The sequence below is a fragment of the Phoca vitulina genome, unplaced genomic scaffold (assembly GCF_004348235.1).
Source record: "Phoca vitulina isolate PV1807 unplaced genomic scaffold, GSC_HSeal_1.0 scaffold1, whole genome shotgun sequence".
NCBI classification, from domain to species: domain Eukaryota; kingdom Metazoa; phylum Chordata; class Mammalia; order Carnivora; family Phocidae; genus Phoca; species Phoca vitulina.
In genome coordinates, this window is record NW_022589704.1 from 26,429,493 (window position 1) to 26,455,001 (window position 25,509).

The following is a 25,509-nucleotide window of genomic DNA, read 5'->3' on the forward strand; positions in this document are numbered from 1 at the left end:
ATCTTCCCAGTCTTTAGGATTGTTGTAAGGATTAGATAAGTGAATCCAGGTAAGGAAACCAGCACATGATGTCTGGTGCTCAGTAGAGAATGTGGTGGTTATTATTATTACTATTCTCCTTCTGGGCTTCCGGCCCTCATCCTTACCTTCTGTTTTTCCCTCTCAGTAATGTTCGGTGACAAATTGTAATACATTTATTTACTATTCAGACAGTCTGGAAGAGGGTAAGAGTGTTCCTCTGCTAAATGTGCCTAGGGTCATTGAGTCAGGACCAGATGAAATAAAATCGCGTGAGGGAAAAAAAAAAAAAGAGGATTTAGCAAGAGCATAGCTTAGATGGTAGGGAATGGGCACTTTGTACTCTACACCAAGGTCAACTGGTGGTAACTTGGACTGCATCGTGGTTCCAGCCACATTCAGAGGGCAACCAGCTCCTTCACATTCCTCCTGGGAAATCTACCAGTTATTCCAGTGGGTCACAATCCAGGCAGAGAAATCAAGCTGGGTTACCCAGTTTCCCAAGTTGCCCACTCTGCTTTATTTTGAAGGATATTGGTGGAAAGCTTGAGTAAAATGGAGCTCAGCTGGAGCTGGAGGGAAGAATTGGAGGTGTCTAACTGAAGGGTGACCGCAAGACAGACTGTGGGAGTTGAGAAGAGACATCAAGGCACACCCCAGGGATGCAAAATGAACATTTTTCTGAATGAGTTAACATATTCCCTATGTCCGGAAATGAGAAATGAAACTTAATCAGGCATCTTAAATATTTTTAGCTTTATTTTATTATATGTGCATATTCAAACACAGAGGTCTTAATATCTTTCATAAATATCTTTCATAAACATTTCAGTATTTATTCATATGCATTTTTTTCCATGCTCTTTGGTCATTCATAACAGACTTCAAAGTCATCTGAGGGAAGTTGGCTGTGTAATCAATCTTTTGTTTTTATCTATAAAATGGCTAATAAAGGATTTTCATCCTGCAGTCACAGTGACTATTGAAAAATATTATGGAGGTACGTTGATCTGTAATGCTAAATGATCCTGAAATAATATAAGTAAATTTGTCTTAAGCTTTTCCAAATACATTCTGCCCTTGTTTTTATTGTCCTGAGTGTCAAACCAAACTTTGTTTCTGAAATGCCGCAGTTGAGACCCACTAAAGTAAATGAGGAAGTGGGACTTTCTACTCACTGCCAAGACAAGGCCATGGAATTGGGAGGGTGAGGTCATAGGGCAACAGCATAACTTGGTGTGATAGCAGCAAATTCCAGAGACTCATAAAGTATCCTGTATAACTTGAGGAAGGGTATTTCGTTTGCATTTTGGACTGTAATTCCATTTCTCACCCTTTTTTCCTTGTTGGTCCCTATAAACACCCTAGTCTCATCATAGATGGTCTTAGAGCTAGACAGCAGAGTGAAGAATGTTCTTCATTGACTAAAAGGACAGATACTAAAGAAGGGAGGAAGGGCGCCTGGGTGGCTCAGTCAGTTAAGCACCTGCCTTCGGCTCAGGTCATGATCCCAGGGCCCTGGGATCGAGTCCCATGTCTGGCTCCCTGCTCTGCAGGGAGTCGGCTTCTCCCTCTGCCTCTCCCCCGACTCGTTCTCTCAATCTCTGTCTCTCAAATAAATAAAGAAGGGAGGCGATGTCACCCTGCCTACCGTGCTCTTGCAGGCTTGAAAGAGAAAACAGTTATTCCCAGCCTGTGCAACAGGCCCTAACCAGACACCCAAATACCACATATATATATATTTTTTCCTTCACCATTGTCATGCCCAGTTATGCCTTTTGATACTGTGGTTCTCAGTGACTTGTCCCAATGCACTCATTAACTCAGTTTCCTTTTCGGAAAAATCAAATAACTTATCTAATAGAATTATAAAATCAGCAAATACTGAAAAATGAAAGTAAAATATTTTGCTATAGAAAATGCTGTATCCAGGATTTGAACTGCTTTAATTGAATCCAAGTGGTCTAAATCTACACCCACTATAACGGATGATACATGTTTATTCTGAGGTCTCTCAAAAGATAATTTCAGAAGAAGCAACCTCTTGGTTGAGTCCAATTTTTTATACATGGGAAGTAGGTGCCTGTTTTGATTTTCCTTTAAACAAGATAAATATCATTAAGCATCATAGCTTAAGAAATAATCTAGTATGACTAATCTGTATTTATCATATATAATAATTTTTAGTCATATACTCAATAATATTTTGATTACAAAAACTGTTAATTATCCTGAACTTTTTCTGATCTTCCCCAACTGTTTTTTTTAAAATAATTATTCTTTCAAACTCCAGGTAACAGTACTCCTGAGAATACATCTTGAGACAATCTTATGCACATACATATAAATACTTTATCAATTACACATAAACATTCAACACATTACATTCAACACATTTAAGGGCACCTTAAATGCAACAGATGCACACATCTGCAAAACCTCAGTAGTCCTAGTATGAAAACATTCCCACTCTATAAGGCCCTGTTTCTCAGAGTGGAGGCTTTTTTGCAAGGTACAATGATACTTAGCTTATTAAAAAAAGTTTCTAACAGACTTCCATAACACTAGAGTGAAGGAGTCAGGCTGAAAGACGGACATGCCAGTATCATCATGTTCAAAACAGCCCAGGACTTTTTAAGTACATATAAAGGTATTTAGAATCCTCAGATATTCAACAATCTTCTTTGACCCCTTTACTTTTTAAATATTGGATACAATTATACGTGGAGAATTTGGATCAAGAATCAAAAAACTGGACCAAAGTGCACACATATATAGAGACTCATATAGCCCAGACACCTGTAATTACCAAACATAAGGCCTCTAACACTAATTGAGCAGCATAATTTTTAACAGGCAAAATACATCAGCTTAGAAAGAATCATCAAAACACTTTATATGTGTATTTCTACACTTGAGAATTAATTCAACATTAAGTAAATGTTCTGAAAATTTTGTAAAACATTAAAAGAGGCCATATACCCCCTCTATTTTCTCAAGTTTTAGATTTGAAATTTTTCATTTTGTCCATTATCTTTAACTCGCAGATGTCTTTAATTCTCTTAGTAAATGGGACCCAAACCCCAAATTCTATTTGAAAGTATAAATCACAACCTAAGCAATGCCTATTTAATAAGCAAATCTAACAGAAAAAAATAATTTCCCTTTGTGATTTGGGTGACTTTAGCAGGTCTCCTCTCTCTATAAACATACTTTTCATAGCCAATGTAGTTGAAGTTAAAGCATACAGAATGTGTTTTCAATTCATTGCAATGTAATCAAAATCTGTAACTTTAACTGGAGGACTAGAAAAATGCACGCACACACACACACACACACACGTGCACACACACACCCCACACCAATTTAGGTACATATATGAGTTTTTATATGTTTAGTAGTTATGTAACAGTTTTCTAATGTAAACTGTTAAAATTTTGAAATTCAGTTTTGAACTATATGATGCCAAGCCCTGTTACAGGATCAGTAACACACTAGATATGGCCTCATGAGCCTTCTAAGTTTTATGCTTTTCTTGAAGTAAGTGAACTTCAAGTTAAAGTAAAATATACAAGCTGACTGTGTCTATGAAGAGATTGCTCACTTTATAATTTTTCCTCATAAACGTAGATGTCTAAAGGATCATAGGAAAATTGTTAATGTTGAGAAAAAGTTATTTTATTGAACCAATTCTAACAATAACCTTAATATCTGAAAATATGCCCTCAAGGGCAGGCACAGGATACTGTAATCACATCTTCCAATATCTCTTAATCTTGGCATTGATGTGGTCATGGCTGGAAGTAGGGATACGATCTCTTTCTAGCTATTGTATTTACATTTAGTTTATATCATAGTATAGGCTGTTTAGGTTCTTAATTCAAAATTATGTCCGATAATTTTTTGAATATTTTCTCTCTAATGTGGTTGTGAAATGGAATGATCTTAGGGCTTTAGCATTTTGATTTACAACATGCAAGGTAAATGACGGTTGAAAAATAAATATTGAAAAATCCAGAGCTTTAAAAATAGTACTTTTTTCTTCTTCTTGTAAATGGCTGTATTGTTGATCAAAGCAAAAATGGCTGCAGGCTTATTTATTAGTCTCCTCAAACTAATATTTTCCTTATTGATTATTTTTATGTAAATTGCTACTCATACAGCCACCTGATTTAATATTTTTGAAACTATAAAAATAAACATTTGCATGAGATGTATAACGTGAGTAATCTCAAAAATTGCATTCTCTTTTTAGAACATATTATTTGCTAATATTCCTAGGTAAGCAGCTCCATAATAGTATATATTTTTAACTGCTCGAGGCTTCTTGAATCATAAATAATGTGCAGTGAAATGGCTCTTTCCTCTTATTCTTCCCTGGTTTTTATGGTCTTCACACAACCAAATTATCTTAGCCATTGATTTTTTTTAAAGATGTTTATGAAACAACACGCGCATTAGCAGCAAAATCTACTGAGACTTGTGTCACCCGTTGGATGTAAAGTGCTGTGTTTTCATCTTTTCCAAGCAAAAGTATTCACCTTTTAGGAAAGCGATCCCTCCCACATCTTGTCTACACCTGCCACTCTTAACAAGATATGGAATTAAACATGAGACTCGTCTAGGTCTCCGTCAGTCTCCCCCAGCTCAGTGGGCATCAGAGTGAACTGGCTGGACAGCAGGGGGTTCTCCATGCCGTGTTCCTCACTGATGTGAAGGATGGTGTCTCCGTGCTGTAGGAGGATGGATGTCTCAAGGCCTGTGAATTCATCAGGGTCTGAGAGCTGCGTAGAGAGGGGACCGTGTGCTGAAGCACCTTGCACTTCTGCGTCCTCTCTCTTTTCTCCTTCTTCAGCGGGGAGGGGCTCACTCTGTCATCAAAAGGATCAGAACATCATGGAAATCAGGAGAGGTGTGAGGAAAGAGGATCAAAAATGTCACTGTCTACCTGAAGCTGGACAAGGACGCTGGCCAGTCCCAGCTCTAGCTTTTGCCATATGTGAGCTCTTATATGGACCCTTTCACCCTCGCAAGCCTGTTTCCTAACCTGCAGCATGAGTGTATTTTTTTGCCCTGCTTACCCTGTAGACTGTGAGGATAAGGAGATGGTGGTGTTACGAGGCTTGTTAACCATTCAACACTCTACAAACGTATGCAGTATTATTGCCCCTTAGCTTTCTCTAAATGACACTGGGAAGGACACGGGGCCTAAGGGGATTCGTTTATAAAAATTCAAAGAAGAAAAAAAAAATCAAAACAACAAGAAAAAGTCAAAACGATGAGGAAAAAGTTCAGAATATTGAGTTCCTCTCATCTCATAGGACACAGACAGCTATTTACCGGCTTCTAGACCGGTAACTTTATTTTCCTTTCAAATTGAACTATCTTTCAACCAGGTATCGTATCATGGTTTTCAATGGTTATTTTAGTTGTGAAATATTTTCTCTTGGGTTTTTCATAACAAAGAATCCCAAGATTTCTCTTATTCCTTCTTAAGTAGATGTATTACTGCCCACATACTTTATATGGATGTTCTTGTCCATGACGACAGGATTGTTGTCTGTCTGGGTAACAAAATGTTACAGACTCAGACTTCCATTATATGGAATAAATGTGCATATCCATGTTGTTCCTAGACACAAGTGTGCAGGGGGCAAGCCTCTCCTGTTTCTTTAGAGCCCTCACCTGCCTGGGAGACAGGCTGTGAAGATCAGCAACTACAATGGCAGGGGAAGACGTGAGGACTGGTTTGCCCATTCCTTCCGGCTTCTTAGATGGGGCTGGACTGCAGCCTTGTGGCTGGCCTGTGGTGGGAAGTGTTTCTGGTGGGGCAGCGGCTGGCTCCGGCTGAGCCTCGATGAAGGTCACAGAACGTTTCTGATCCGCTGTGGGTCAGAAGTAAAGCAGTAAATAGGGAAAAAATATATTGTCAAGTGCTTAATAATTAGCTTTAACCAGTGTTTCCTAGCTTTTCTTTGTAAAGACACTGCTGGCTTATTAATAAATAAGAGCGTATTTGACTATTATGTACATGTTTTGATTTCACCTCCTTATAAAGAGAACTTGGGTAGAAAAAATCATTTTTACATAAATGGCTTAAAACAAGATTTCCATAGAGCATTGGGTGAACTTGGTCATCGCTCATAACAGCTACCAACAAGACTTAAAAGTCCCTATCATTCATCATTTCTTTGTCTTCAGTAAGACATAACAAACTCAGTTCCTAGCTTGGGTAAAGAAAACACAACCTTCGAGAATCAAATCTCATAGCATTTGTGGTTTACCTTGGACTCTTCCATTTCCCTAGACTTATGGGGAAAGGATAGGGGAGGAAAGGTGAAAAGAAGGAAAGGCACTAAAGTGCTCTGGGAAACTTCTTCCTTTATCCTGAGCAGGAGCTCGGGGTCTGCAGACCTTCCTGACCGAGTTGCATGACATTGAGTCAACGCTATAGTCCGAAGGGACAAGGAGGCCTCACCAGATGGCTTCGTTTTAGGTTGAATACTCCTGCGAGTGGTTGACAGCCGAGCCCCGTGGCGGTTTTTGGGTTCAGTCTGCGTCTTCTGACGGGACAGTAGAGGACGTCTTAGCTAAAGAGAATAGGCAGAATAAAGCTGGCAAGAGGGTTCTAACTGCCTGGGAGGAAACTCTGTGCTCAGAGGATTCTATGATGTATTCTTTCCTTTATGGGTTTCTGTGGATGCTTGTACTTGTAGCTGATAAATTAAACTTCTTTCTGCATACAGAACGACTGAGTATTTGAATCTGGCATCCCCTTTAACCAATTCTATCTCCCAATTATTAGTTCTTTACCTATCCCAAGGACATTAATTAATATAATTTAAAATAGTCAATGTGACAATTTCAGGATACATAACTAATAAGTATTGCTCGTTGATCAGCCTTTGCTCATCTAGAAGTTGTAGTTAAACACATGCTAATTCTCAACGGGAGGCTGGTGAAAAAAATTTCAGTTGCTGAGAAAGTGTCTGGTATGCAAATGCTGGGAAGCTCCAATCAAAGCGACTGTACAAAGGCTCATTTAAATTTGTATGTAGAGAGTAAAGGGACCCCACCTGAGGAAATCTGTAAAGATGGTCTTTACTTTGATTTCGGTTTTAACCTGAATCATTAATTGTGAAATGAGGAAGAAAGGACAACTGGGTCTATGCCTCTATATAGAAACAGGCCTTACATCAACTTCATAACAAATATTCCTTGCTCAGTAAGTTTGGTTGGGAAAGAAGGTTTCTGAACAGGGGACGAAGAGAAGTATAGACCTGCTTATGAGCCTAGGAATCAGCTTTACCAATAAGAAGATTCAAAGCTAAAATAGAAGCTAAAAACTCTCTGCTTGCTTTTAAAGTTGCTCTTGTACTGCTTATTTCAGGCGGGGAGAAGGCCAAATAGGATCTCCATATACGTGGGCATTACAGATTAACTAGAGCTTCCATTTCATAGGATGACTCTCCTGCCCTTTCCGGGTCTGCTTACCTGCCTCAGGCCCCTCTTCCTCCCCAGCGGCTGCTGAATGAGGAGGTTCTGTTGGCCAGGTTCACTCTGGACACTTGGCACCCTGTCAAGCATCAACAGCGTTAGCGGACCTGGGAGAGAGTGCAGATGACCATCCTCTGCTGGGTGTTAACCAAAGCCACTTCTAGGAAACAGTCACTTCAAAGATACCATTATCTTTGAAGGAAGGTTGGGAAAGTATCCCTGGGATGGGAGATTTCAAGGGTTTGGGAGGGAGGACGAGGCCTCGTAGCCCCAAGCTGCCAAAATTGAGATTTTGATTTTAGTCACTGATGCCATATCTATCATTCAGCAAAACATTGGTTCGATCACACCCCTGGTTTGGAAGCCACCAAAAGGTTAAAGATGTCACATTCTAATCTCAATTTTTTTTTTTTTTCCAAGGGGAAGGGAAAAGGTGGTGACAAACAAACACAAACAACTCTATCACATGGATGGGAACACCTTTGTTAAAATTTCAATTTAAATGAAAATAAGATGGACAGATATCAAACACATCAGACACAGAATCCATTTGGGTGAAGGGGCACATTCAACACATGTTTGCAGCCTGAAGTCTCTGTGACTACTGAGTAAATGAATAGTCACATGGGTAGACAATTAAATGTTTTTTAAGAAAAGATTTTAGATTTAAAAGGCCGGCAAAATAATCAAGCTATCAGAAGAACTCAGAAACTTAATTGAATAGCTGCACTCAAACATATTGTGCAATTTATAAAAACAACAACCTGCTCCCCCCAAATTTACTGTGTATGTGCGTATTTTATATGCAAAAATGCCTCCTGACAGTGCTTGCTACTTCAATGTAGGGTGAGGCTGAAAATACTGTCATGGGCCCATGATCCATTTTCATTCTGCATGCATGTATAATAGGTATTTATAATGGGAATGGCGGTGAAAAAAAAGAAATGTTTTGTGCCCCAGAGAACACTGTAATCCTGTGTATGATGCCAGTGTGCTTATTTGGTTAATGGACAATTGATTTCTGCTTTGCCTTTGCAAAAGGAGAGTCATCTACAAATCGTTTTTAGAGTAAAATATTCCACAGAGGAATCCAGAGTCAGCAACTGTCCAGGAAAAAGAAAGACTATATTCATTCATTTCCATTAAAAAAAGAGAGAGAGAGAGAGAGAGAGCTATTTAAAATATCTAGCTGCAGTTGTAGAGAAAGAAATTGGTGGCAAGATAGACAATCAGATGTTTCCCCTGTTATGTTAACAATTGGTTAACCCTCACTTGGGTGATTGTCATGTCTGTCATTTTTTAAAAGTCTTACTCATATTTCCACTAGAAGAAAATCAACGATTCCCAAATGGAGTTTCTCAACGTTTTTATGAAATAAGGATGTCATTTTATCATAATTATACCATTTGGGGTACACAGTACAAAATTCCATAAAGAGTCCCCAAAACGGATGCTTTTTAAACTTTCTTGTTCTCCTTAATGTCAAGTTCAAAAGATCAATATACATTATTTTTATACATATGTGACCTTTCTATGAAGATGGAAAAATATTCAAAGGAACAATGCAATAAATTCTGATAAGCAATCCAGACTATGTTGCTGGCATGTTTGAAGTGATATCTCCTTATTAATTATACATTTTAACATGTGCCTTAAATTGGAAAGAATATTTGATCACCATATGCACAGAAGTAGAAACAAGTTTCTCCCAAATACCAAGCAAAGCTTTCTTTGGGATGGTTTCTTCATTGACATCTAAATGTTACCTCAGTTCCCTTGGCCGTAAAGGGAGGTTAATACTTACCACCTACCTCCCATTAAGGTCGAGAAAAGAAGTTAGTTGATGTAAAATGGTTTGGACATGAAAAGGGATGTATATAGCATGCTTCTTTGTTTTACGTTTGATATTTGTAATGAGTTTATTGCTTCTAGAACACTAAAAGGAAGTGGGTTATAAAATGTTTTGAAAATAATTGGGCAGAGAAAATGAAATTGAGGCAGTCCACTTGTCTCGTTTTTATTCAGTAACCGGAGATTGTGAGAAAAAAATGGTGCAAGAAAAGAAATACACGTTACTCAGGGAGTGTTAAATGTCAAAGCATAATGGTAGTTTCATGATGATTATTCCAAGAGAGGATCATAAGCACAAAAATTTTCTCTATGGATAGAGAGGCTTATATCTAAGAAATGAATCAAGTTTACAGCTTCAGTAATTAGCTGTTCTATGTAAATGATACAGTATTTCATCAGTGGAATGCACATATCGAAGATGAAATTATAGAACATGTCCCTGGAAATAGTATGTCCCAGCTAAGACATTATATTCTCCCTAAAAGAGATGTACTGGGGACATCAAAGTCTGGCGCAACTGGGTGCAGCTGGGACACATTCATCGACAGCCAGAGAAGTTAATAATGGAAGTAATTTATGCAGAACACATTACTTTCTCTCGGGTCTATTATCAAATTGCATAGAAAAAGTAGTTTCAATTTAGTTTCAAATTCTCTCCGAGTCATGTACTATTTTAGTCACCTGTAGGATTTATGATCTGTGACCATAAGAATGTACAGTACTAAAACCAACCAGGAGAAGACCAAGGTGTTTGCCCTAAGCGCCTCTCTCAAGAAAACTGGTTTCTTGAAAATGTTAATCTTGAGAATGAGAAATGGCCGATTTTCCACGCTTTCACAAAATAATAGGTTAAAACAATAAAGATAAAAGGAAATAAAACATTCTCAATTGAAACTAAAATCATCCTTTGTATTTTGGAGTCACTGAAGAACATCACTATGGCAAACCATATAACGATCTAGATTTTAGGGAAGTACATGCACTCAGGGCCTGGCAGAATTTTGACTCAACTGTCTACGAAAAACAAAAACACCTTACTCAAAATGCAAAGAAGTAATTTATAAGCTAGCGAAGTTCAGACAATGTTAGGAGAACAATTCTGGCACAAATTACCTCTTTTTTCCTGTTTCAGCCTGAGGGCCCGGAGTATAGTGTACAAATATGTATGCAAGTCCTAAATGAGATATATACCTAATGGAACTTCTTAAAATATAGGATAGGTGAATGAGGGGACATTCGGTAATGTAATAAAAACATAATACGTAAAAATGTAATAATAATTCATATTATTCATTTAAATTACCAAAAAATGTGTAGACTGAGACATAGATATATTTCATAAATAAAAAATTTAAGTGGAAGCACTAGGTAAGACTAGTGCATGGAAAATGAATTAGTATTTTCATTGCCTCTACCTGTGCTTTTAGTTTCAATTTTAGTATCGTTAGAGAAATCTAGAGGTGGAATACAAGACACAAAGCATAGCCATTGACCCTGAGTGACTGTCTTGTGATAGGAATGCATAAAGCCAGCGCCAAAGGAGCCATAAAGCATTCATAGAGAACAGGGAAATAAACAAGAGACAAAATTCTACTTTTCCCTTTCCCAATAAAAGGTCATTGTTTAAAATTTACTTAGCCTCCACAATGTCAGGGAGCAACATTTCCTGTCCCTTTAGAAGTCCTTCTAGCTGGACTAAGAATCAAATTAACATGAGACAGACTAACAGGAGAAAATCAAATTTTATAGGTTTAAGTATGGAGAATCCACATAGACATGGAAATTCCAAAGACGGTCAGGCAAAATGAGGTCTCTATGTCATTCTGAACTAAGAAGAAGGGGTTTGGGGCAGGGATTTCAGAAGAAAGGAAGGCACTTTGCAGGGTGATAGGAAAAGCCGGTTTTTGGTAATTAGATGTTTGCCCTACCATACAGATGGGTCACTCAGATAAAATTGATCGCTGCTAATAACCCTTATTCTGGGAAAGACCCCCAATGTAGAGTCTGCTATGTGGTTAAGAGAAGGACAAAAGTTTCTCTCGATGCCACAGGGTCTCAAGTGCCTTCAGCTCAAAATAATGCACATGCCAAAATGGCGCAATCTGGGGAGTCTGTCCTGACCCCCTTCAACAACATCCAGAAAATGTAAGCTAAATGCCACAGAATTTAGAGATGAGTGGCTGGAATCAGAGTAAAAAGGGAGGATAATCTGGATCTCAGATAGCCAGTAAGAACTGAGGCAACACGGGCAAAGGTCATATCTGTGTATCACAACACACATTTTCTTAGCCGTTCATTCTCAGTACGTGAGAAAGGTTTAAATATTTTTCTAAGTACTTGGAGAGTACTTGCCAAGTTTTCATACTTTGGAAGTGTGGATGATCATGATATGGGCTCTGCTAAATAGGTTATATTTATTTTGTCTCACCCAGGCTACATAGTCTTGTTCAAACTTGAGCCACATTCTTTTTTTTTCACTGGGATTAAAATTACCCTTACAGAATCAAATAGCATTTTAATCTCTTTTTAAAAAATTAGAATTGATTGTCAGTTCATGCCTTCCAAAGTATTCTAGCGTGTCCAAACAAAATCTGATCTTCAAGTATAAACATCCAGGCTAAGTGCTTGAAGAACTTCTGTATGTCTAATTCTTCTGGAGAAAACATGATGGACAGTGTGTGTATTTGGGGGCAGGTACAGGGAGGGAATATCTACAGTGAGTTTCTATGCCTCTAAGAGTAATATTCTCAACAGAAGGGAATGGGATACTATTTTAATGTATTAATTTCCAAAAGAAAGAATTTTTGCTCCATAGCATAGTGCTTCTAACAGGCTGATACCTCTTACGGTGAATATTTAAAAGAAACCAGATAGCACAGTTTTAAAAAAAGAATCCTAGAAGAAATTTTCAAAAGGTCTGCATAATTTTTATTGGTTTCTATCTATTCATCAGGTCACCCTAGTTATTCTGGTCTCTTCCTCATTTATCCCTCAGGCCAACTTGTCCCACTGACCTAAAATAAATGCTCTTTCAAAAGCAAATCTCCAGAAAATTTGCCAAAATGTGTGGGTTAAGGGAGAAGCAGGGTGTATTACTTTCCTTTGGGCATGCTTCCTGGTATTTTTTTTTTTTTTTTTTTGGTAAGTAGGCTCCACACCCAGCATGGAGCCCAACGCTGGGCTTGAACTCACGACCCTGAGATGAAGACCTGAGCTGAGATCAAGAGTCGGACTCTTAACCAACTGAGCCACCCAGGCACCTGCTTCCTGGTTTTCTTTAAGGTTTGGAGCCAGATTTTCCTTAGGACTACTTTGGATGTATTTTAGGTCCTGAGTGTTTGGGTGTGTGCTAAATATAATTGCCATGGTTAATCCCTACTGCTTCTTTAGGACCTGAAGAGTCTGCAACATAAAGAAGTTTCATGCCAAAAATAAGAATGCCTGGAAACCAAATATAAATAAGTGCATATCCTATTTTATAAACCCACCTCTTAGTAAATATCAAAAGTTCCTCTCCTCCAAAGAGAACTTGGTGACATGATGGAGTTCAAGAAATACGGCTTGCAGGGTCTGGCAAAGGTGGATGTGCTACTGGCTGGTGGGATTCCTCTGCATTAATTGGATTATTTAGAATCTAAGTGAACACCTCATCCTCTGTCTCCTTAATGACCACCACGGAGTGTGGATGGCTAACACCCAGAACTAAAATATGCCAGTTATAGGAACAACAGATCAACAACAGTTGGTCTAAAACAGTATCCAAAGTCCTGACGTGACTGACTAATTCAGTTGTAGATCAAAGCTACAGTTTTGGCTCTGAAACAGTCTCACAAAGCAAGAACTTTGGGTTTATTCCCGCTGGTGCTGGACCCAGGGCAGACTGGTTCCAATAACTCCAAGTTCAGCAATTTGAACCCTGAACCTGCCAGAGATGGCCAAATCCTTTAGAAAGTTTATAAAAATCAACTCAAATTCCTGCCTTCCCTCACCAAACCTGGACTAGTATTTACTCAGCAGGAGTAGAATTTGGCCTAATTAGAAGAGCCCTGGGACAAAGTCGGCCGAATGGAAGTCTGGTTTAATCCTTTCCACTCTCCAAGGGCCACTGAAGTTCTCTTCTATGCGAGGTGCACCTGTCTCACATGTAATTTTAAGCATCAAACAAATGCATTCTTTGAAAGTAGTGGTCAAGGTGCTAGACTTGGTTCTGATCTCTTCAAACTCTGTGAACAATGAAGGGAAACCGTCTCATTCGACCTCGCCCCCACAGCTCTTGATAATGGACTTGAGTCTGCACTCTGCAGCACTGCACTTCCACATTTACCATCAATAAGAGACTGATCTGTCAAGGCAAGGGCTCGCAAACACAAATGAATGCCATGATTTATGGGTGTAGTAAAAAAAAAAATGATACACCCAATGATGGACTAAATTTCCCATTTTCAATTGCTGAAGAAAATGTGAAATCTGGACAAGATGCAAAGAAAACAAAAAGAAAACAAAGAATATCCTATCACTGGAACGGCCTCTCAACATTTCCTCATCTTTGTGTTAAAGCAATAAACACGTTGTATTGTCCTCACTATATAACGCAAACCTGGAAGGGGATGTTTTCTCTTGAGATGGAACTAAGGCACTGCTCGAATGAACAAGAAGCATCACCCCTAATGAGGATTAGTTGAGAGGTGTGAATCAACAGCACAAGATTAGGAATGTTTGACGTGGTTTATCTGAGTGTTAAAGGTGCAGTCCCCCTTTCTGACGCTTTAAACCAATAGCCAAGGTATCTTATTGTCTGCATCATAAGACTTCTCTTACTTACCAAGAAATGTTTGTGTCTGACATTTCATGGCAAGTTTGGGAGTCCTCTTTGTGCTGGGACAGACGTTCTTTTTATCTGTGTTGTTTGAACAAGCTACTATAATAGCCTGCCACATAGCATGCATCAAAGAGAGGGAATTATAGAAATTGTATCGACATCGCTACTCTTATTATAGCAGCATTGTTTGTTTTCTTACCATCCATGCTATGAACTAAAAGACCTGTCTGGATTTAATAAGGGGCTTCTTGATGATGGGGAGTTGTATTAAAAGGCTTCTGAAAAACAATTCTTAAGGGCTATCAGTGTGGGAGGGAATGACTGGATGGGATAAAATTAACATTTAGCATATCAAACGTTTTACATGCCCATGGGACAAGCCCTTAAAAGAACTCCACAGATTTTTTTTTTTTTAAGAAAGCTTTTTAGGCCATTTGTGATTGAGCTCTGAAGCTGCAAATGAAGGAGGCTACACCTTTGACTTCCAGGCTCGTGTGTTCATGAGCAACAAAGGGCAAGAAATGGAAAGAGATATCAAGACCGGAGGGGCGGGGGGGAGGAGACAGAGAGACAGAGAGACAGAGGAGACAGGGAACAGCTAGTTTCCCAGCACAGACACCAATAGACAGGTAGCGTTGACACTGTACCTAGAGAGGCTGCCCTCGGCGGCCAGGCCCTGGGAGTCATCGAGGACATTAGGTTCACTGCAGGAGGGGTAGGGAGATGAAGCATTTAGGGAAAGAAAATGCAAACAAATAAAAGAAAAAGAAAAAAAGGCATGCAATTTTCTGCTTCCAAGAGCCAAAAATAAATAAATTTAACAGAACAAGAAGGAGAAGGAGACAGGTAACCATTTCACCTTGTGCTGGGTTTGTCAAGACATAGGACTCGAGGCAATGGGGGAGGAGGGACTTTGGGTGGGTATGACTCTCAGAGGAGTGATCTAATCACTGGTCAAGAGTTGGGATTTAAAATGAGCTCCAAATGGACACATGAGCTCTGAAGTGCATTGCAGAATGAATCTGTAGAAGATGAGACTATCATTCCTTTGGTGACCATTTGGCTGGGTGGTTATTACCTTCATTTGTCTTAGTATGTATGTGATTCTTCATTGACCAGGAGCCTGCTTCTTTCTCATGTGTTGTGACATTATCACACAAAAAACCACTTACCATGGATTGGCACAACCAAACTCTTGGAACTGATGCCATTAAGAGAAGCAAAGAAAGAACTCAACTTCCCTTGCTAATTTTGCAATGGAAATGCAAGTCAACAACAAATGGGAGGAAGATAACCCTGGAATATTCACCTGGAACTCTCATTTACCTCCTTACTCCATCCTCTAGTGACTGAATTGTAAATGCCAAAAGAAGAAACCTGTCAGGTTGGTGAGAGAATAATTAAATAGTTTATTGATTTATTTGGATGCAGCTGATTTTGGGATTTGTGAACAGAAATTGTGTCATACTTTCTCTCTCCTTCACTACCTGGCATCAGGCTAAGCAAGCACCCATGAGGCATTCAATAAATAGTTATTAAATTGAATGGAATTAAACTATTTAAAAAGCTGGAGTGCCTGTCCCCCCCAATTGTTTACCTAATCGTACACTGTAGAAATAGCCTCTGTGTCCAGAAAGAGCTCCCTTTCCCTAATATACATAGATATTACTACCTTCACTAGCCTTCCGAAATATGACTCAAGCCAAAAGGCGTAACTATGTGATTTTTCTGGATTTCCAATATATCCATAAAAGAACAAATTTTCTCCCTTGAAACAAGTTAACCTCTTAATGAATATGTACAAAGGGAATGGATGGTCTGGTTAGTTTAGGTAAATCACCAAAAAAGCCTCTATGTTAAATTCCTACAATTCCCTAATTTAAATAAAACTTTTACATGAATTGCTAGATGGTTTTCTCTTATCCTTAATAGAAGCTTGCATATGCTAGCAATTAAAAATGAACTGATAGTTACCAATATTAACTGCTTGTATGACTTTGTATCTTGTTTTTTTTGTTTTTTTTTGTTTTTTTGGACATTTTATAGTTTAGCTCTAGTTTTGTTCATGCATTTTATTTAAAAGGCCTCCTTTTTAAAGGTAAGTTACCAAAAGGTAGGTAAAACAATCTCTTACAAGGATAGTAACCCTTATATATTATTAATTTTTGTATTAACCAAATAGTACATAAAATACTGCTTTCTTTATAAGTGTGCAATTTACTTATTACTCATCTTTTATCATTTTCCCCTAGTTTTTGAAAGTTAGGCTTTATTTCACAAATTTTATTTCATCTGTAAAGTTCATGAACTATTTGCTAAAGGATTTGGGCATAGGGTAATTATTTCTGCATAAAATTGATTTTATCTGAACATTAGAATGTGCTACGATTTTTATTATTTTCCACGTATGAAGTATACCACATTGAATCTGTAGATATTAAAAATAAAGAACAAGCTAGCCAAAAACACATAAGGCCAACTCTTCAAAAGAATTCAGTTCCTGAAGTGATAATATCATTGGCTCTGAAATAGACAATGTTTTGACTCTTACATCAGATCATTTTCTATATTTGATATATGTATCTTGGAACTTTTATTTATGTTCTTATAGGGCAGAGAACACATAAAGAAAATGTCTTAAAGTGTTTAGTCATGGAATCATATAACTATAGAGAAGGTACTGTAAAGGTCACTTTAGCCAACCTCCTTTTTCACAGAGAAGAGCACTGTTGGCCCTTGTTAAATGACCTGCCCAAGGTCACACATAGTGGCGTAGGTCTTTTTCTGCCTGGTTAAGCATCACTACCTCCCACTAAATACTAATGACATACCAAAAGTCTAAACTTTACCACATATATCAAGCTAGTCCTATACACTTGCCAGGTACTCATTATTAGCTTAGTTAATGATTTATGTGAAATATGAGAATGTCATTTGACAACCAGAAAAAAGACCATGTATCTACTTCTAGAGAGTTTTTAAGTTGAAACAACGCTTGGATCAGAAATTGGGATCCCTTCTACTGGTCTGGCTTAGAAATCTCTTTGCAAACTGTTGCCTGCATGACTTTGGTTGAAAAGTCCTTTGTTGAATGGTCTACATAAAAACACAATCCTCTGCTTCTCTTTTGGCCTTTTTAGAACAACAAAAGTGAATTTTCAGAATTCTACCTTTGCCCCCAAATGCAGAGTATAGGATATCCATGGCTCTTTACCTTTGGCTGGGTAACATGCCCACCTCAGCCTGAGGTGCAGACATGCTAGAGACGTGGCTGGAGAACCGCCTCCTTCCAATGGTGCTCAGGAGGTAAGCTTCTTGTTCACTTACCACACTGGGCATGCTTACAGAGTCATCTGATAGGGGACAAAGGAATGGAGCGTTATAACATGGTCACGTTGATCCGAAGACCCAAACTGAGTTTGTACTTGGTTTCCATCCTTGGCTTGGGTTCCCATCTTAGGGTAATCTTTAAAGCTAAGTTATCATTCATCCCTTTGTACAGATTATAATGTAAGACTCCCAAAGGCCTTAGTTTTTAATCTGTACAAAGGGACAAACAATTCTTCACATTCACACATCTCCCACCCTCAAACAGCCTGCATGAAATAAATGTAAACATCTTGTCCATTTTTACAAGTAAGTTATTTGTGAAAGTCAAGAGGTATCTGATTTCAGAAAAGCTGGACTAAAAATTTTTAAACATTCTGAGAATAGTGCAAAAAGGAATATTGTTACTAAATGAGTCAAGTATATTTCTTTGACACTGAAAAACTACATTCAGTACATTTAATGATTTTTAGACTGCTGAGGGCAAGACTATTTCAGATAGCTTTAGGGTAAATATTTGAAAACCTCTAAAATTTAAAAAACAAATGCTTATTTTGACCTAAAGTTTTAAACTTGATGCATATCGTCTTATTTTCTTCACGAAGCAGAAATCAATGTATTCAAATCCATATGAAAGTTAGCTTTACTATGTATTCAAATCCATATGTATTCAAATCCATATGAAAGTTAGCTTGTCACATCTTTGTGACAAGATGGCCTCATTTTAAGTGAGTTAATGTTGTTTGTTGCTGAACAGTAAACATATTTTTATTTATTTTTTAAAGATTTTATTTATTTATTTATTTATTTACCAGAGAGAGAGGGAGAGAACACACACACACAAGCTGGGGGAGGAAGAGAGCAAGAAGGAGAGGGAGGGGGAAAGAATCTCAAGCAGACTCTACTGTAAGCGCGACACAAGCCTCGATCCCATGACCCTGAGATCACGACCTGAGCCTAAACCAAGTCAGACGCTTAACCAACTGAGCCACCCAGGCGCCCCTGAAGAGTAAACATATTTTGATTAATGTAGTGTTGTGTTGAACTTATGCTACCATGTAAGGTCATCTCACATCCTTTATTTAAAATACCCCAAGTGGTCGTATTTCTAATGAAACTTCTTTCAAACCAAAAAGGTGTATATGAAGAGTGCCGGAAATTTTAATTTGTTGCATAATGACTGACTTGAAGTTGATTCATGTTACAGAATGGTATTTCTTTTTTAGGTGTGTTCACAGAGAAGGGAATAAGCAAATGTGCCTTAAAAACATGAAAAACATAGTAACATAAATAGAGCTATTTCTACAAGTCCTTTCCCATATCTCACTGATTTTTCCTCCTATTTAAATTCATATTATCACTTCACAGTCTCTCAATATTTGTTTGATGATTAATTACATGCTGCCTTCCATTCACCCTTTTGTTAAATCTTCTTTATTGAAAATGTCTGTCATCTCCTCTACAGGACTAGATCTAAGATCCCAGAGAACATATTTTTTCTCATACTTTCTTATACCTCATCTTGTACCTGTTAGGTCTTAATATGGGTTTGATGATAGAATGGGAAAATAGTTTAAGTCAAAGCAGTCAACCATTTGGCTTTTATGCCCATCCCATATAAATTAGTACACACCCACATCACAACCACACATTTGTTAGCAACTCTGTTTCCACTGGGATGGTTGTGCTGTCTAAGAGCAGAGATATTAGCAAAAAATTGCATGTTCATCAGTGGGTTTAAGTGCTGGCTCCCAATCAGTGATATCTCTCTTTATGTCCTTTCTACTTTTCTTCCCTATCTCCTTCCTGCTGGCTAGGAGGTTACCTACTAAAGATATTTAGCTCTACTAAAGATAGGTGGTATCATTTCCCATAATTAAAAAAAAAAATTGCTGGGAGACGTTACTTAAAGCATTAAAGAAAAATAGATACAACTAAAGTTCTGAACTATTACTAGGACTTAATGAATATAAAAACTGCTTATCCTTCTCTCATTTTGTTTTCTTTCTTGGTCAAGATTTTTCAAGATTTCCCATTATAATTTGAAGAGCATTTCTTTGCACAATGAGCAGGGTGATTTAGAAACACATATATCTGTAGGTCAGGTGAAAGACAATATGATCATCACTTCATTATCTGATTAACCCTAAACCACATCTGGAAATGTTACTGCATTTCTTCCTTTCCCTCTCCTCCACATCCAACTCTAATAGGGAATTAAAATACTTTCATTCATCTCAGTTAATTAAAATTCCAACCTCAACTCCTATTTCTCCTAATTTAGTTTAAAATGGGGCTTTTTATTGTTGTTTGATATGGAGAGGCTCTAAGTGAAGATCTAGATTTTGTCGTCTTCATTCTTTTTTTTTTTTTTAAGATTTTATTTATTTATTTAACAGAGAGAGCGAGAGAGAGCGAGAGAGGGAACACAGCAGGGGGAGTGGGAGAGGGAGAAGCAGGCTTCCCGCGGAGCAGGGAGCCCGATGTGGGGCTCGATCCCAGGACTCTGGGATCATGACCTGAGCCGAAGGCAGACGTCTAACGACTGAGCCACCCAGGCACCCCTGTCTTCTCCATTCTTAAGGCACTGACAGCACTCTTTGCTATATAAATGTTATATCAGAGTGTCTTTTTTTTTTTTTTAAGATTTTATTTATTTATTGGACAGAGAGAGAGAGAGAGAGCACAAGCAGGGGGGAACAGCAGAGGGAGAGGGAGAAGCAAGCTCCCCACTGAGCAAGGAGCCCAATGTGGGGCTTGATCCTGGACCCTGGGATCATGACCTGAGCCAAAGGCAGATGCTTATCTGACTGAGCCACCCAGGTGTCCCTCAGAGTGTCTTTAAAACACAACTAGAAAATAATCACGGCAATAAAAAGAATTAAATGACTGTGGTATTTAATTGGACCTTTCACTTTTTACTTTTAAAACGTACTCCTATTAAGCATACATATGAAACACGTTCTTGACTGGTCTCATTTCATGACACCAAATCTTATGCACACGTATTAGAAGCTCCTGGACCACCTCAGTCATTAGGAACACTCTTGACTCAGATTTGGGTTGTATTTCCTTTTGGGTTGTAGTCCCTCAAGAAAGCCTATTGGTTTATGTTCTAGATATTATAGCCAACTGATCTTTTCTGAGTCCTGAGTATATGCATTGTTTAGTTTTCTTTGCTCAATGGGGAGTGCTGGTCAACCCCATAGGCCAGATGGCCAGGAGAAAGTGGAATAAACACTTCCCTTAATTACTTAAGTACAATTTAAATGAGAGTGAGTGGAAAAGGTTGAATTTATAAGCTCAAGGTGTAGGGGTCACTAAAGATTTACTTTTGCCTGAATTCCTTCCAAATGACCAAGGATGTTGAGGAATTTATAAAAGAGTAGACAGTAGGAATCATGCAATCAATCACAATTCCATTTTATTTTATTTTATTTTATTTTATTTTATTTTATTTTATTTTATTTTATAGATTTGTTTTAGAGAACGAGAGAGCATGAATGGGAAGGGCAGAGAGAGAGGGAGAGAGAATCTCCAGCAGACTCCCCACTGAGCATGGAGCCTGATGTGGGGTTCGATGCCCCGACTCTGAGATCATGACCTGAGCCGAAACTGAGTCAGACACTTAACCGATGCCACCCCCCCCAGGCGCCCCACAATTCCACTTTAAATCCTTTTTGTAAAAATGACCGGGGAATCAGCATTGAAAAAAGTCAGAGCGGCAGAAATCCTTCCCAAGCCCTCATTTGCATGGCCAAGCTGGGTCCCACATGCCACCCCCACATCTACCCCATTCTGTGGGGTAACCTACTTTCCTCATCTTCCTCATCGGTCCTACTCAGGGTGTCCTGCGAAGCCTGCTGGGAGGGCTCACTGTCCTGCTCCCAGACAGTGCCCGTGCCCGTGTTGGAGCGGGACATGGTGGCCAGGCTCAGGCGGTAAGCGGAGGTAGAGGTGCCCACGGTACTGATAGATGTCTTCCCTTGGTAGGCTGGGGGTTGAGAGACCAAAGGAGATGCATGGTGAGCGTCTCGAAAGAAAACAAATGCTTGCTTCAAACTCCTCCCTGTATTTTTAAGGAAAGGTCAGTTAAATAGTGTGTCTCAGATAAGTGGTCTTTAGGATAAAGTAGCAAGTGGAAGTGAGATTTAAAAAGAAAAAGAAAAAGAATTGGCTATTGATTTACTCATAATTGAACAGTTTCCTCAGGGGAATATAGTATCCCTAATAATGTAAAATGCTTTGACATTGCTTTTGATTTCAAATGTGAAGGTTGGAAGAATGCAAAATAATTTTGACATGAATTGAAGCTTCCAACTTGGCAGATTTTACTGAGAAATACATCTCTCCTGACACAAGCATGTAGGAGTAATAAATACATTGTCTGATAGGAACTTCTCAATCAAAATACGTAATACAATCAGAATACGTAATCAAAACTGTGTTCGCATTCTCCTTTTCTGGAAATGAGAACTTATAAAATATCCCCTTTCATGCGAAGGGTTATTTTATTATAAAGCAGAATATTTGAATGGCACTCTGCAGATTTCACTAAGACTGTACTTGTCAAAATCTTTGTCTTTAATACATCGCAAGCAATAATACATTTTAGAAAGAAAAAAAGCCACACATATGAGAGTCTACTTATGGGTAATGACTGCCCTCTAATGGCAGATTATGATTTGTTTTCCCTCCTAGTAAGTTCCTATTAATAATTGTAAAAAGTAAACAATGCACCCCCAAAAGAAAATCTTTTAAATAATGTAAAGAAAGGACCTCCTAGCCTGCCAACTCTAACTCAACCTTACCTCCCCCAATCTGTAAAAGTTCAAGGCTTTGTAAGCAATCATTCTAGTTTGGTGTGTAGATTCTTTATTCTCTACAGAGTCTCGGTTTCCTCATTCCTTAAGTGGACTCTCCCTTATCGACCTTAAGGGCATTTGCGTGGATTAAGTGAAATAACATCTATGAAACCATCTTACCATATAACAGATGTTCAAAGAATGTGAATCCCCCTTCTCCTTTCCAAAAAGGAGGTGAAGGCAAGCATTTCAATACTTTCCCCCCTAGTTAAATAGTCAAGAAAGAGCTTCACTACTGAAATGAAGATTGAAAAAAAAAGTTTAGAAAAGAGCAAAATTGAAATCCCATGATACTCCTTGCTTTGCTGCTGGCATTGATCACATGGTCCAATCTACCAGGGAACTGACATGACTACCTCATACATGGTTCCAAAAAGAGTGGTGACCCGGACAGAGGCATTCCTTGTAGGGTGTGAGTTCCATGAGGCAAGCAAATGCAAAATACCCGACGGTTACTCACCTGAGCCACTATGAACTGCCTCTTTTAGAATTTTTAGTTCACTGTTGAACTCGGCCATGAGGGAACTCTTGCACAGAGGGCGTGGGATAAAGCGCCGCTCCAGCTGGTCGGCGATGTGTTGCCGGGCAGAGAGCTCTTCATGATTTTCTGCTGGCTGGGCCAGAAGCTGAAAGGAAGGTATGGATTCTCAGGTCCTCAATTTTCCCATCTGTAAAATGGGCTAATTATTGTACCTATTTCATAGTTGGTTGTGAGGCTGAAATAAGGTAATGCAAATGAAGTTTTTAGGACAGTGCTTTATACAGGAAGCTCTTAATCAATACATTATTTTGAATCACTGCCCCAGGAAATTCAGGCATGAGAAGATTAACACAGTAGATGAGTACTGAGGGAGGATTTCGGGGCCGGGGGGGGGGGAGGTGTGGGGGACATGCTTTAACTGTTCTATCTTTTCCATGTTTATTTAAAATCAGATCTCTGTCATGTCACAGAAGAAAGGAGAACCTTCCCCAGATCCTACCCTTGGGCCAATCTTTTTTTTTCTTCTTTTTCCCTAGGGGGCAGTGGTGAGTCAAGAGAGGGCAGAGTTTTACAGAGTTTAATAACGCTCTCACTGCGAAGGTACTCCTAACATGACATTTGATCCTCTGGGATCCATTTTTGAGCTGTTGTCTTACAAACACGGTATTAAAAGGTCCTCCTAACTAGCTCTCCTGAGTCGCACGAACACCGCTGCGGCAATCCCGCCTTAACCTGGAGAGAAGAACACATCCCCGGGGCTCGGCACTTCTGGGAGAAGCACACACCGCACCTTGCACTGGATGAACGGGCGCAAGAGCACGAAGATGGGGATTCGGGTCCGCACGATGAAGTCGAGGAAGTCCCACAGGGCCAGGCCTCCCACCTTGCGCAGAGCCATCTCCTTCACCTGGAGGCTCAGCCAGTACCACTGGCTTCCCAGCTGCCTCTCAAAGCAGACGAGAATCACCTTCAGCGCTTCACACCGGGAAAAGAGAAAAGTAAGCCTGTGTGCGTACTTGGGCCTCGGAGGAACCCTGCGCGCATCCACAGCCCTTTATGCGTCAGAACATTGTCTGAATTTCCAAATTGTCTCCATGTTCCCAAGAACCTGCATGCTCTCCTGAGCGAGTGTTCTGACATCGAGACAAAAATCTGGATGTTTTGATCTGTTTGGATCCTGATTAGAACACAGCTACCTTTCTTAAGTACATTTAACTACGATTTGGAAAACACAGAGAGCCAAGTGGTTCATAGAACGGAAAGGGAAATGTGTCCTAAACTTAATGTGGGGCTAATATTTTGCTTTCTGAAAGTGCCCTCTTAGTGGCTTTATGGTAATACCAGCATACTACTCATATCCTAAACTAAAACATGGGTGTTTTAAAAGATTTTTTTTCTTTTAAGCATAGAAAGAATATATTCTTGCTGTTTAAAGTAAAATCAAGCCATGCAGATATGCACAAAGTTAAAAAAAGAAAAAGTCCTTCCCCTTGCCAGCTCCCTTCCTGACCCCACCACTCCCCAGAGGTAACCATGAAATGTGTTTGAGTAGATCCTTCCAGATGAAAAAAACTCCATCCTCCTCCCTCCTTCCTTCTTCTCCCCCCCCCCCCCGCCCCCAACATTGCACATCTTGTTGATTACTAAACCCTGTTGGATTTCTTTTGCAAGATCTCTTGCTTCCTAGATTCTGGCAGCCCTGTCACAATCTACATTTATTTATTTATTTTTTGGGGGGAGGAAGAAGATTTCCCAAACAGTGTGTCAGGACAAACCAGAATACTGTAAGAATGTCAAACATTCTGGCGGGAGTGTCCTCTGACCCCCTCAGCTCTCGGCCCGGTGTCTGCTACCGGGCAGTCAAGGGGAAACTGGGCCTTCTTGATCGTGTCTTAAGGCCCATCTCAGCAACTAAAAGACACACAGAAACCCAACTCCATGCAGCCCTCAAAGTCACACACACCTTTATCGCCTATTTAGGACATTTCCAGGGGACAACCATGCCATATAACATGGGGAGAGATGTGGTAAGAGTCTTCTTTACCCCTCCTCCTCCTCAAAATCCCACTTTTCACAGCCATCATTCATCGGAATTCCTTTCCCTCGACTAAACAAACAAACGAAGGGACAAAACACAACACTCCTCTTTCCCTACCCTGAGCTTGGTGACATTTCTACTGCTAGGTGCCTGTTAGCCTTCTGTGGGTCTCTGCCATTCTGCTTTCACCTTCACCTCCATCAGCCCAACATATAAGCAGGATAGCAAAGGGCTCAAGAGCAGGGACTCAGGTGCCAGATGGCTTGGATTTGGACTTTGGCTCTGCTGTTTATTAACTGTGTGACTTTAGGTAAAGTTACTCAACCTTTCTGGGCCTTTGCCTCTTCAGTCCTAAAAGGAGAAGAACATTTACTTCTTAGAGTTGTTGTGAGGATTCAAAGTATGGAAAAAACTGCTTGGTGCACAGGAAGTGTTCAAAATAAATGCAAAAATCAATTTGAAACAGAGGTCCAGGAGCCTGGCCAAGGAACCAAAGGATTCCCCTTCATTAAAAAGGCAGAAAGTGGAATGACCTGAACATAATCACTCGTCAAGTGTTTTCTCCTAACCCTGCCTCATGTGTCAAGCCCTCTGTTTCCATCATCCTCTGTGC

General features: G+C 39.3%; 1 protein-coding gene across 12 annotated transcripts in view; it reads right to left on the reverse strand.

Annotated features, from left to right (window-relative positions):
• Positions 1 to 1,569: 1,569 nt before the first annotated feature.
• The window catches only part of UNC80 (unc-80 homolog, NALCN channel complex subunit), a 229,660-nt gene continuing 205,720 nt past the window's right edge, over positions 1,570 to 25,509 (reverse strand). For 10 of the 12 annotated variants that reach the window (XM_032403236.1, XM_032403279.1, XM_032403272.1 and 7 more), the window contains 9 exons: positions 23,649 to 23,833; positions 22,838 to 23,003; positions 21,327 to 21,506; positions 17,400 to 17,538; positions 14,833 to 14,889; positions 7,513 to 7,594; positions 6,497 to 6,608; positions 5,704 to 5,903; positions 1,570 to 4,889 (listed from right to left, as the gene is read on the reverse strand). In XM_032403236.1, coding sequence (XP_032259127.1) covers positions 4,623 to 4,889; positions 5,704 to 5,903; positions 6,497 to 6,608; positions 7,513 to 7,594; positions 14,833 to 14,889; positions 17,400 to 17,538; positions 21,327 to 21,506; positions 22,838 to 23,003; positions 23,649 to 23,833 — 1,388 coding nt within the window. In that variant the 3' untranslated portion in view covers positions 1,570 to 4,622. The remainder of the gene's footprint in view (positions 4,890 to 5,703; positions 5,904 to 6,496; positions 6,609 to 7,512; positions 7,595 to 14,832; positions 14,890 to 17,399; positions 17,539 to 21,326; positions 21,507 to 22,837; positions 23,004 to 23,648; positions 23,834 to 25,509) is intronic. The other 2 variants (XM_032403263.1, XM_032403303.1) reach the window with 1 other exon arrangement.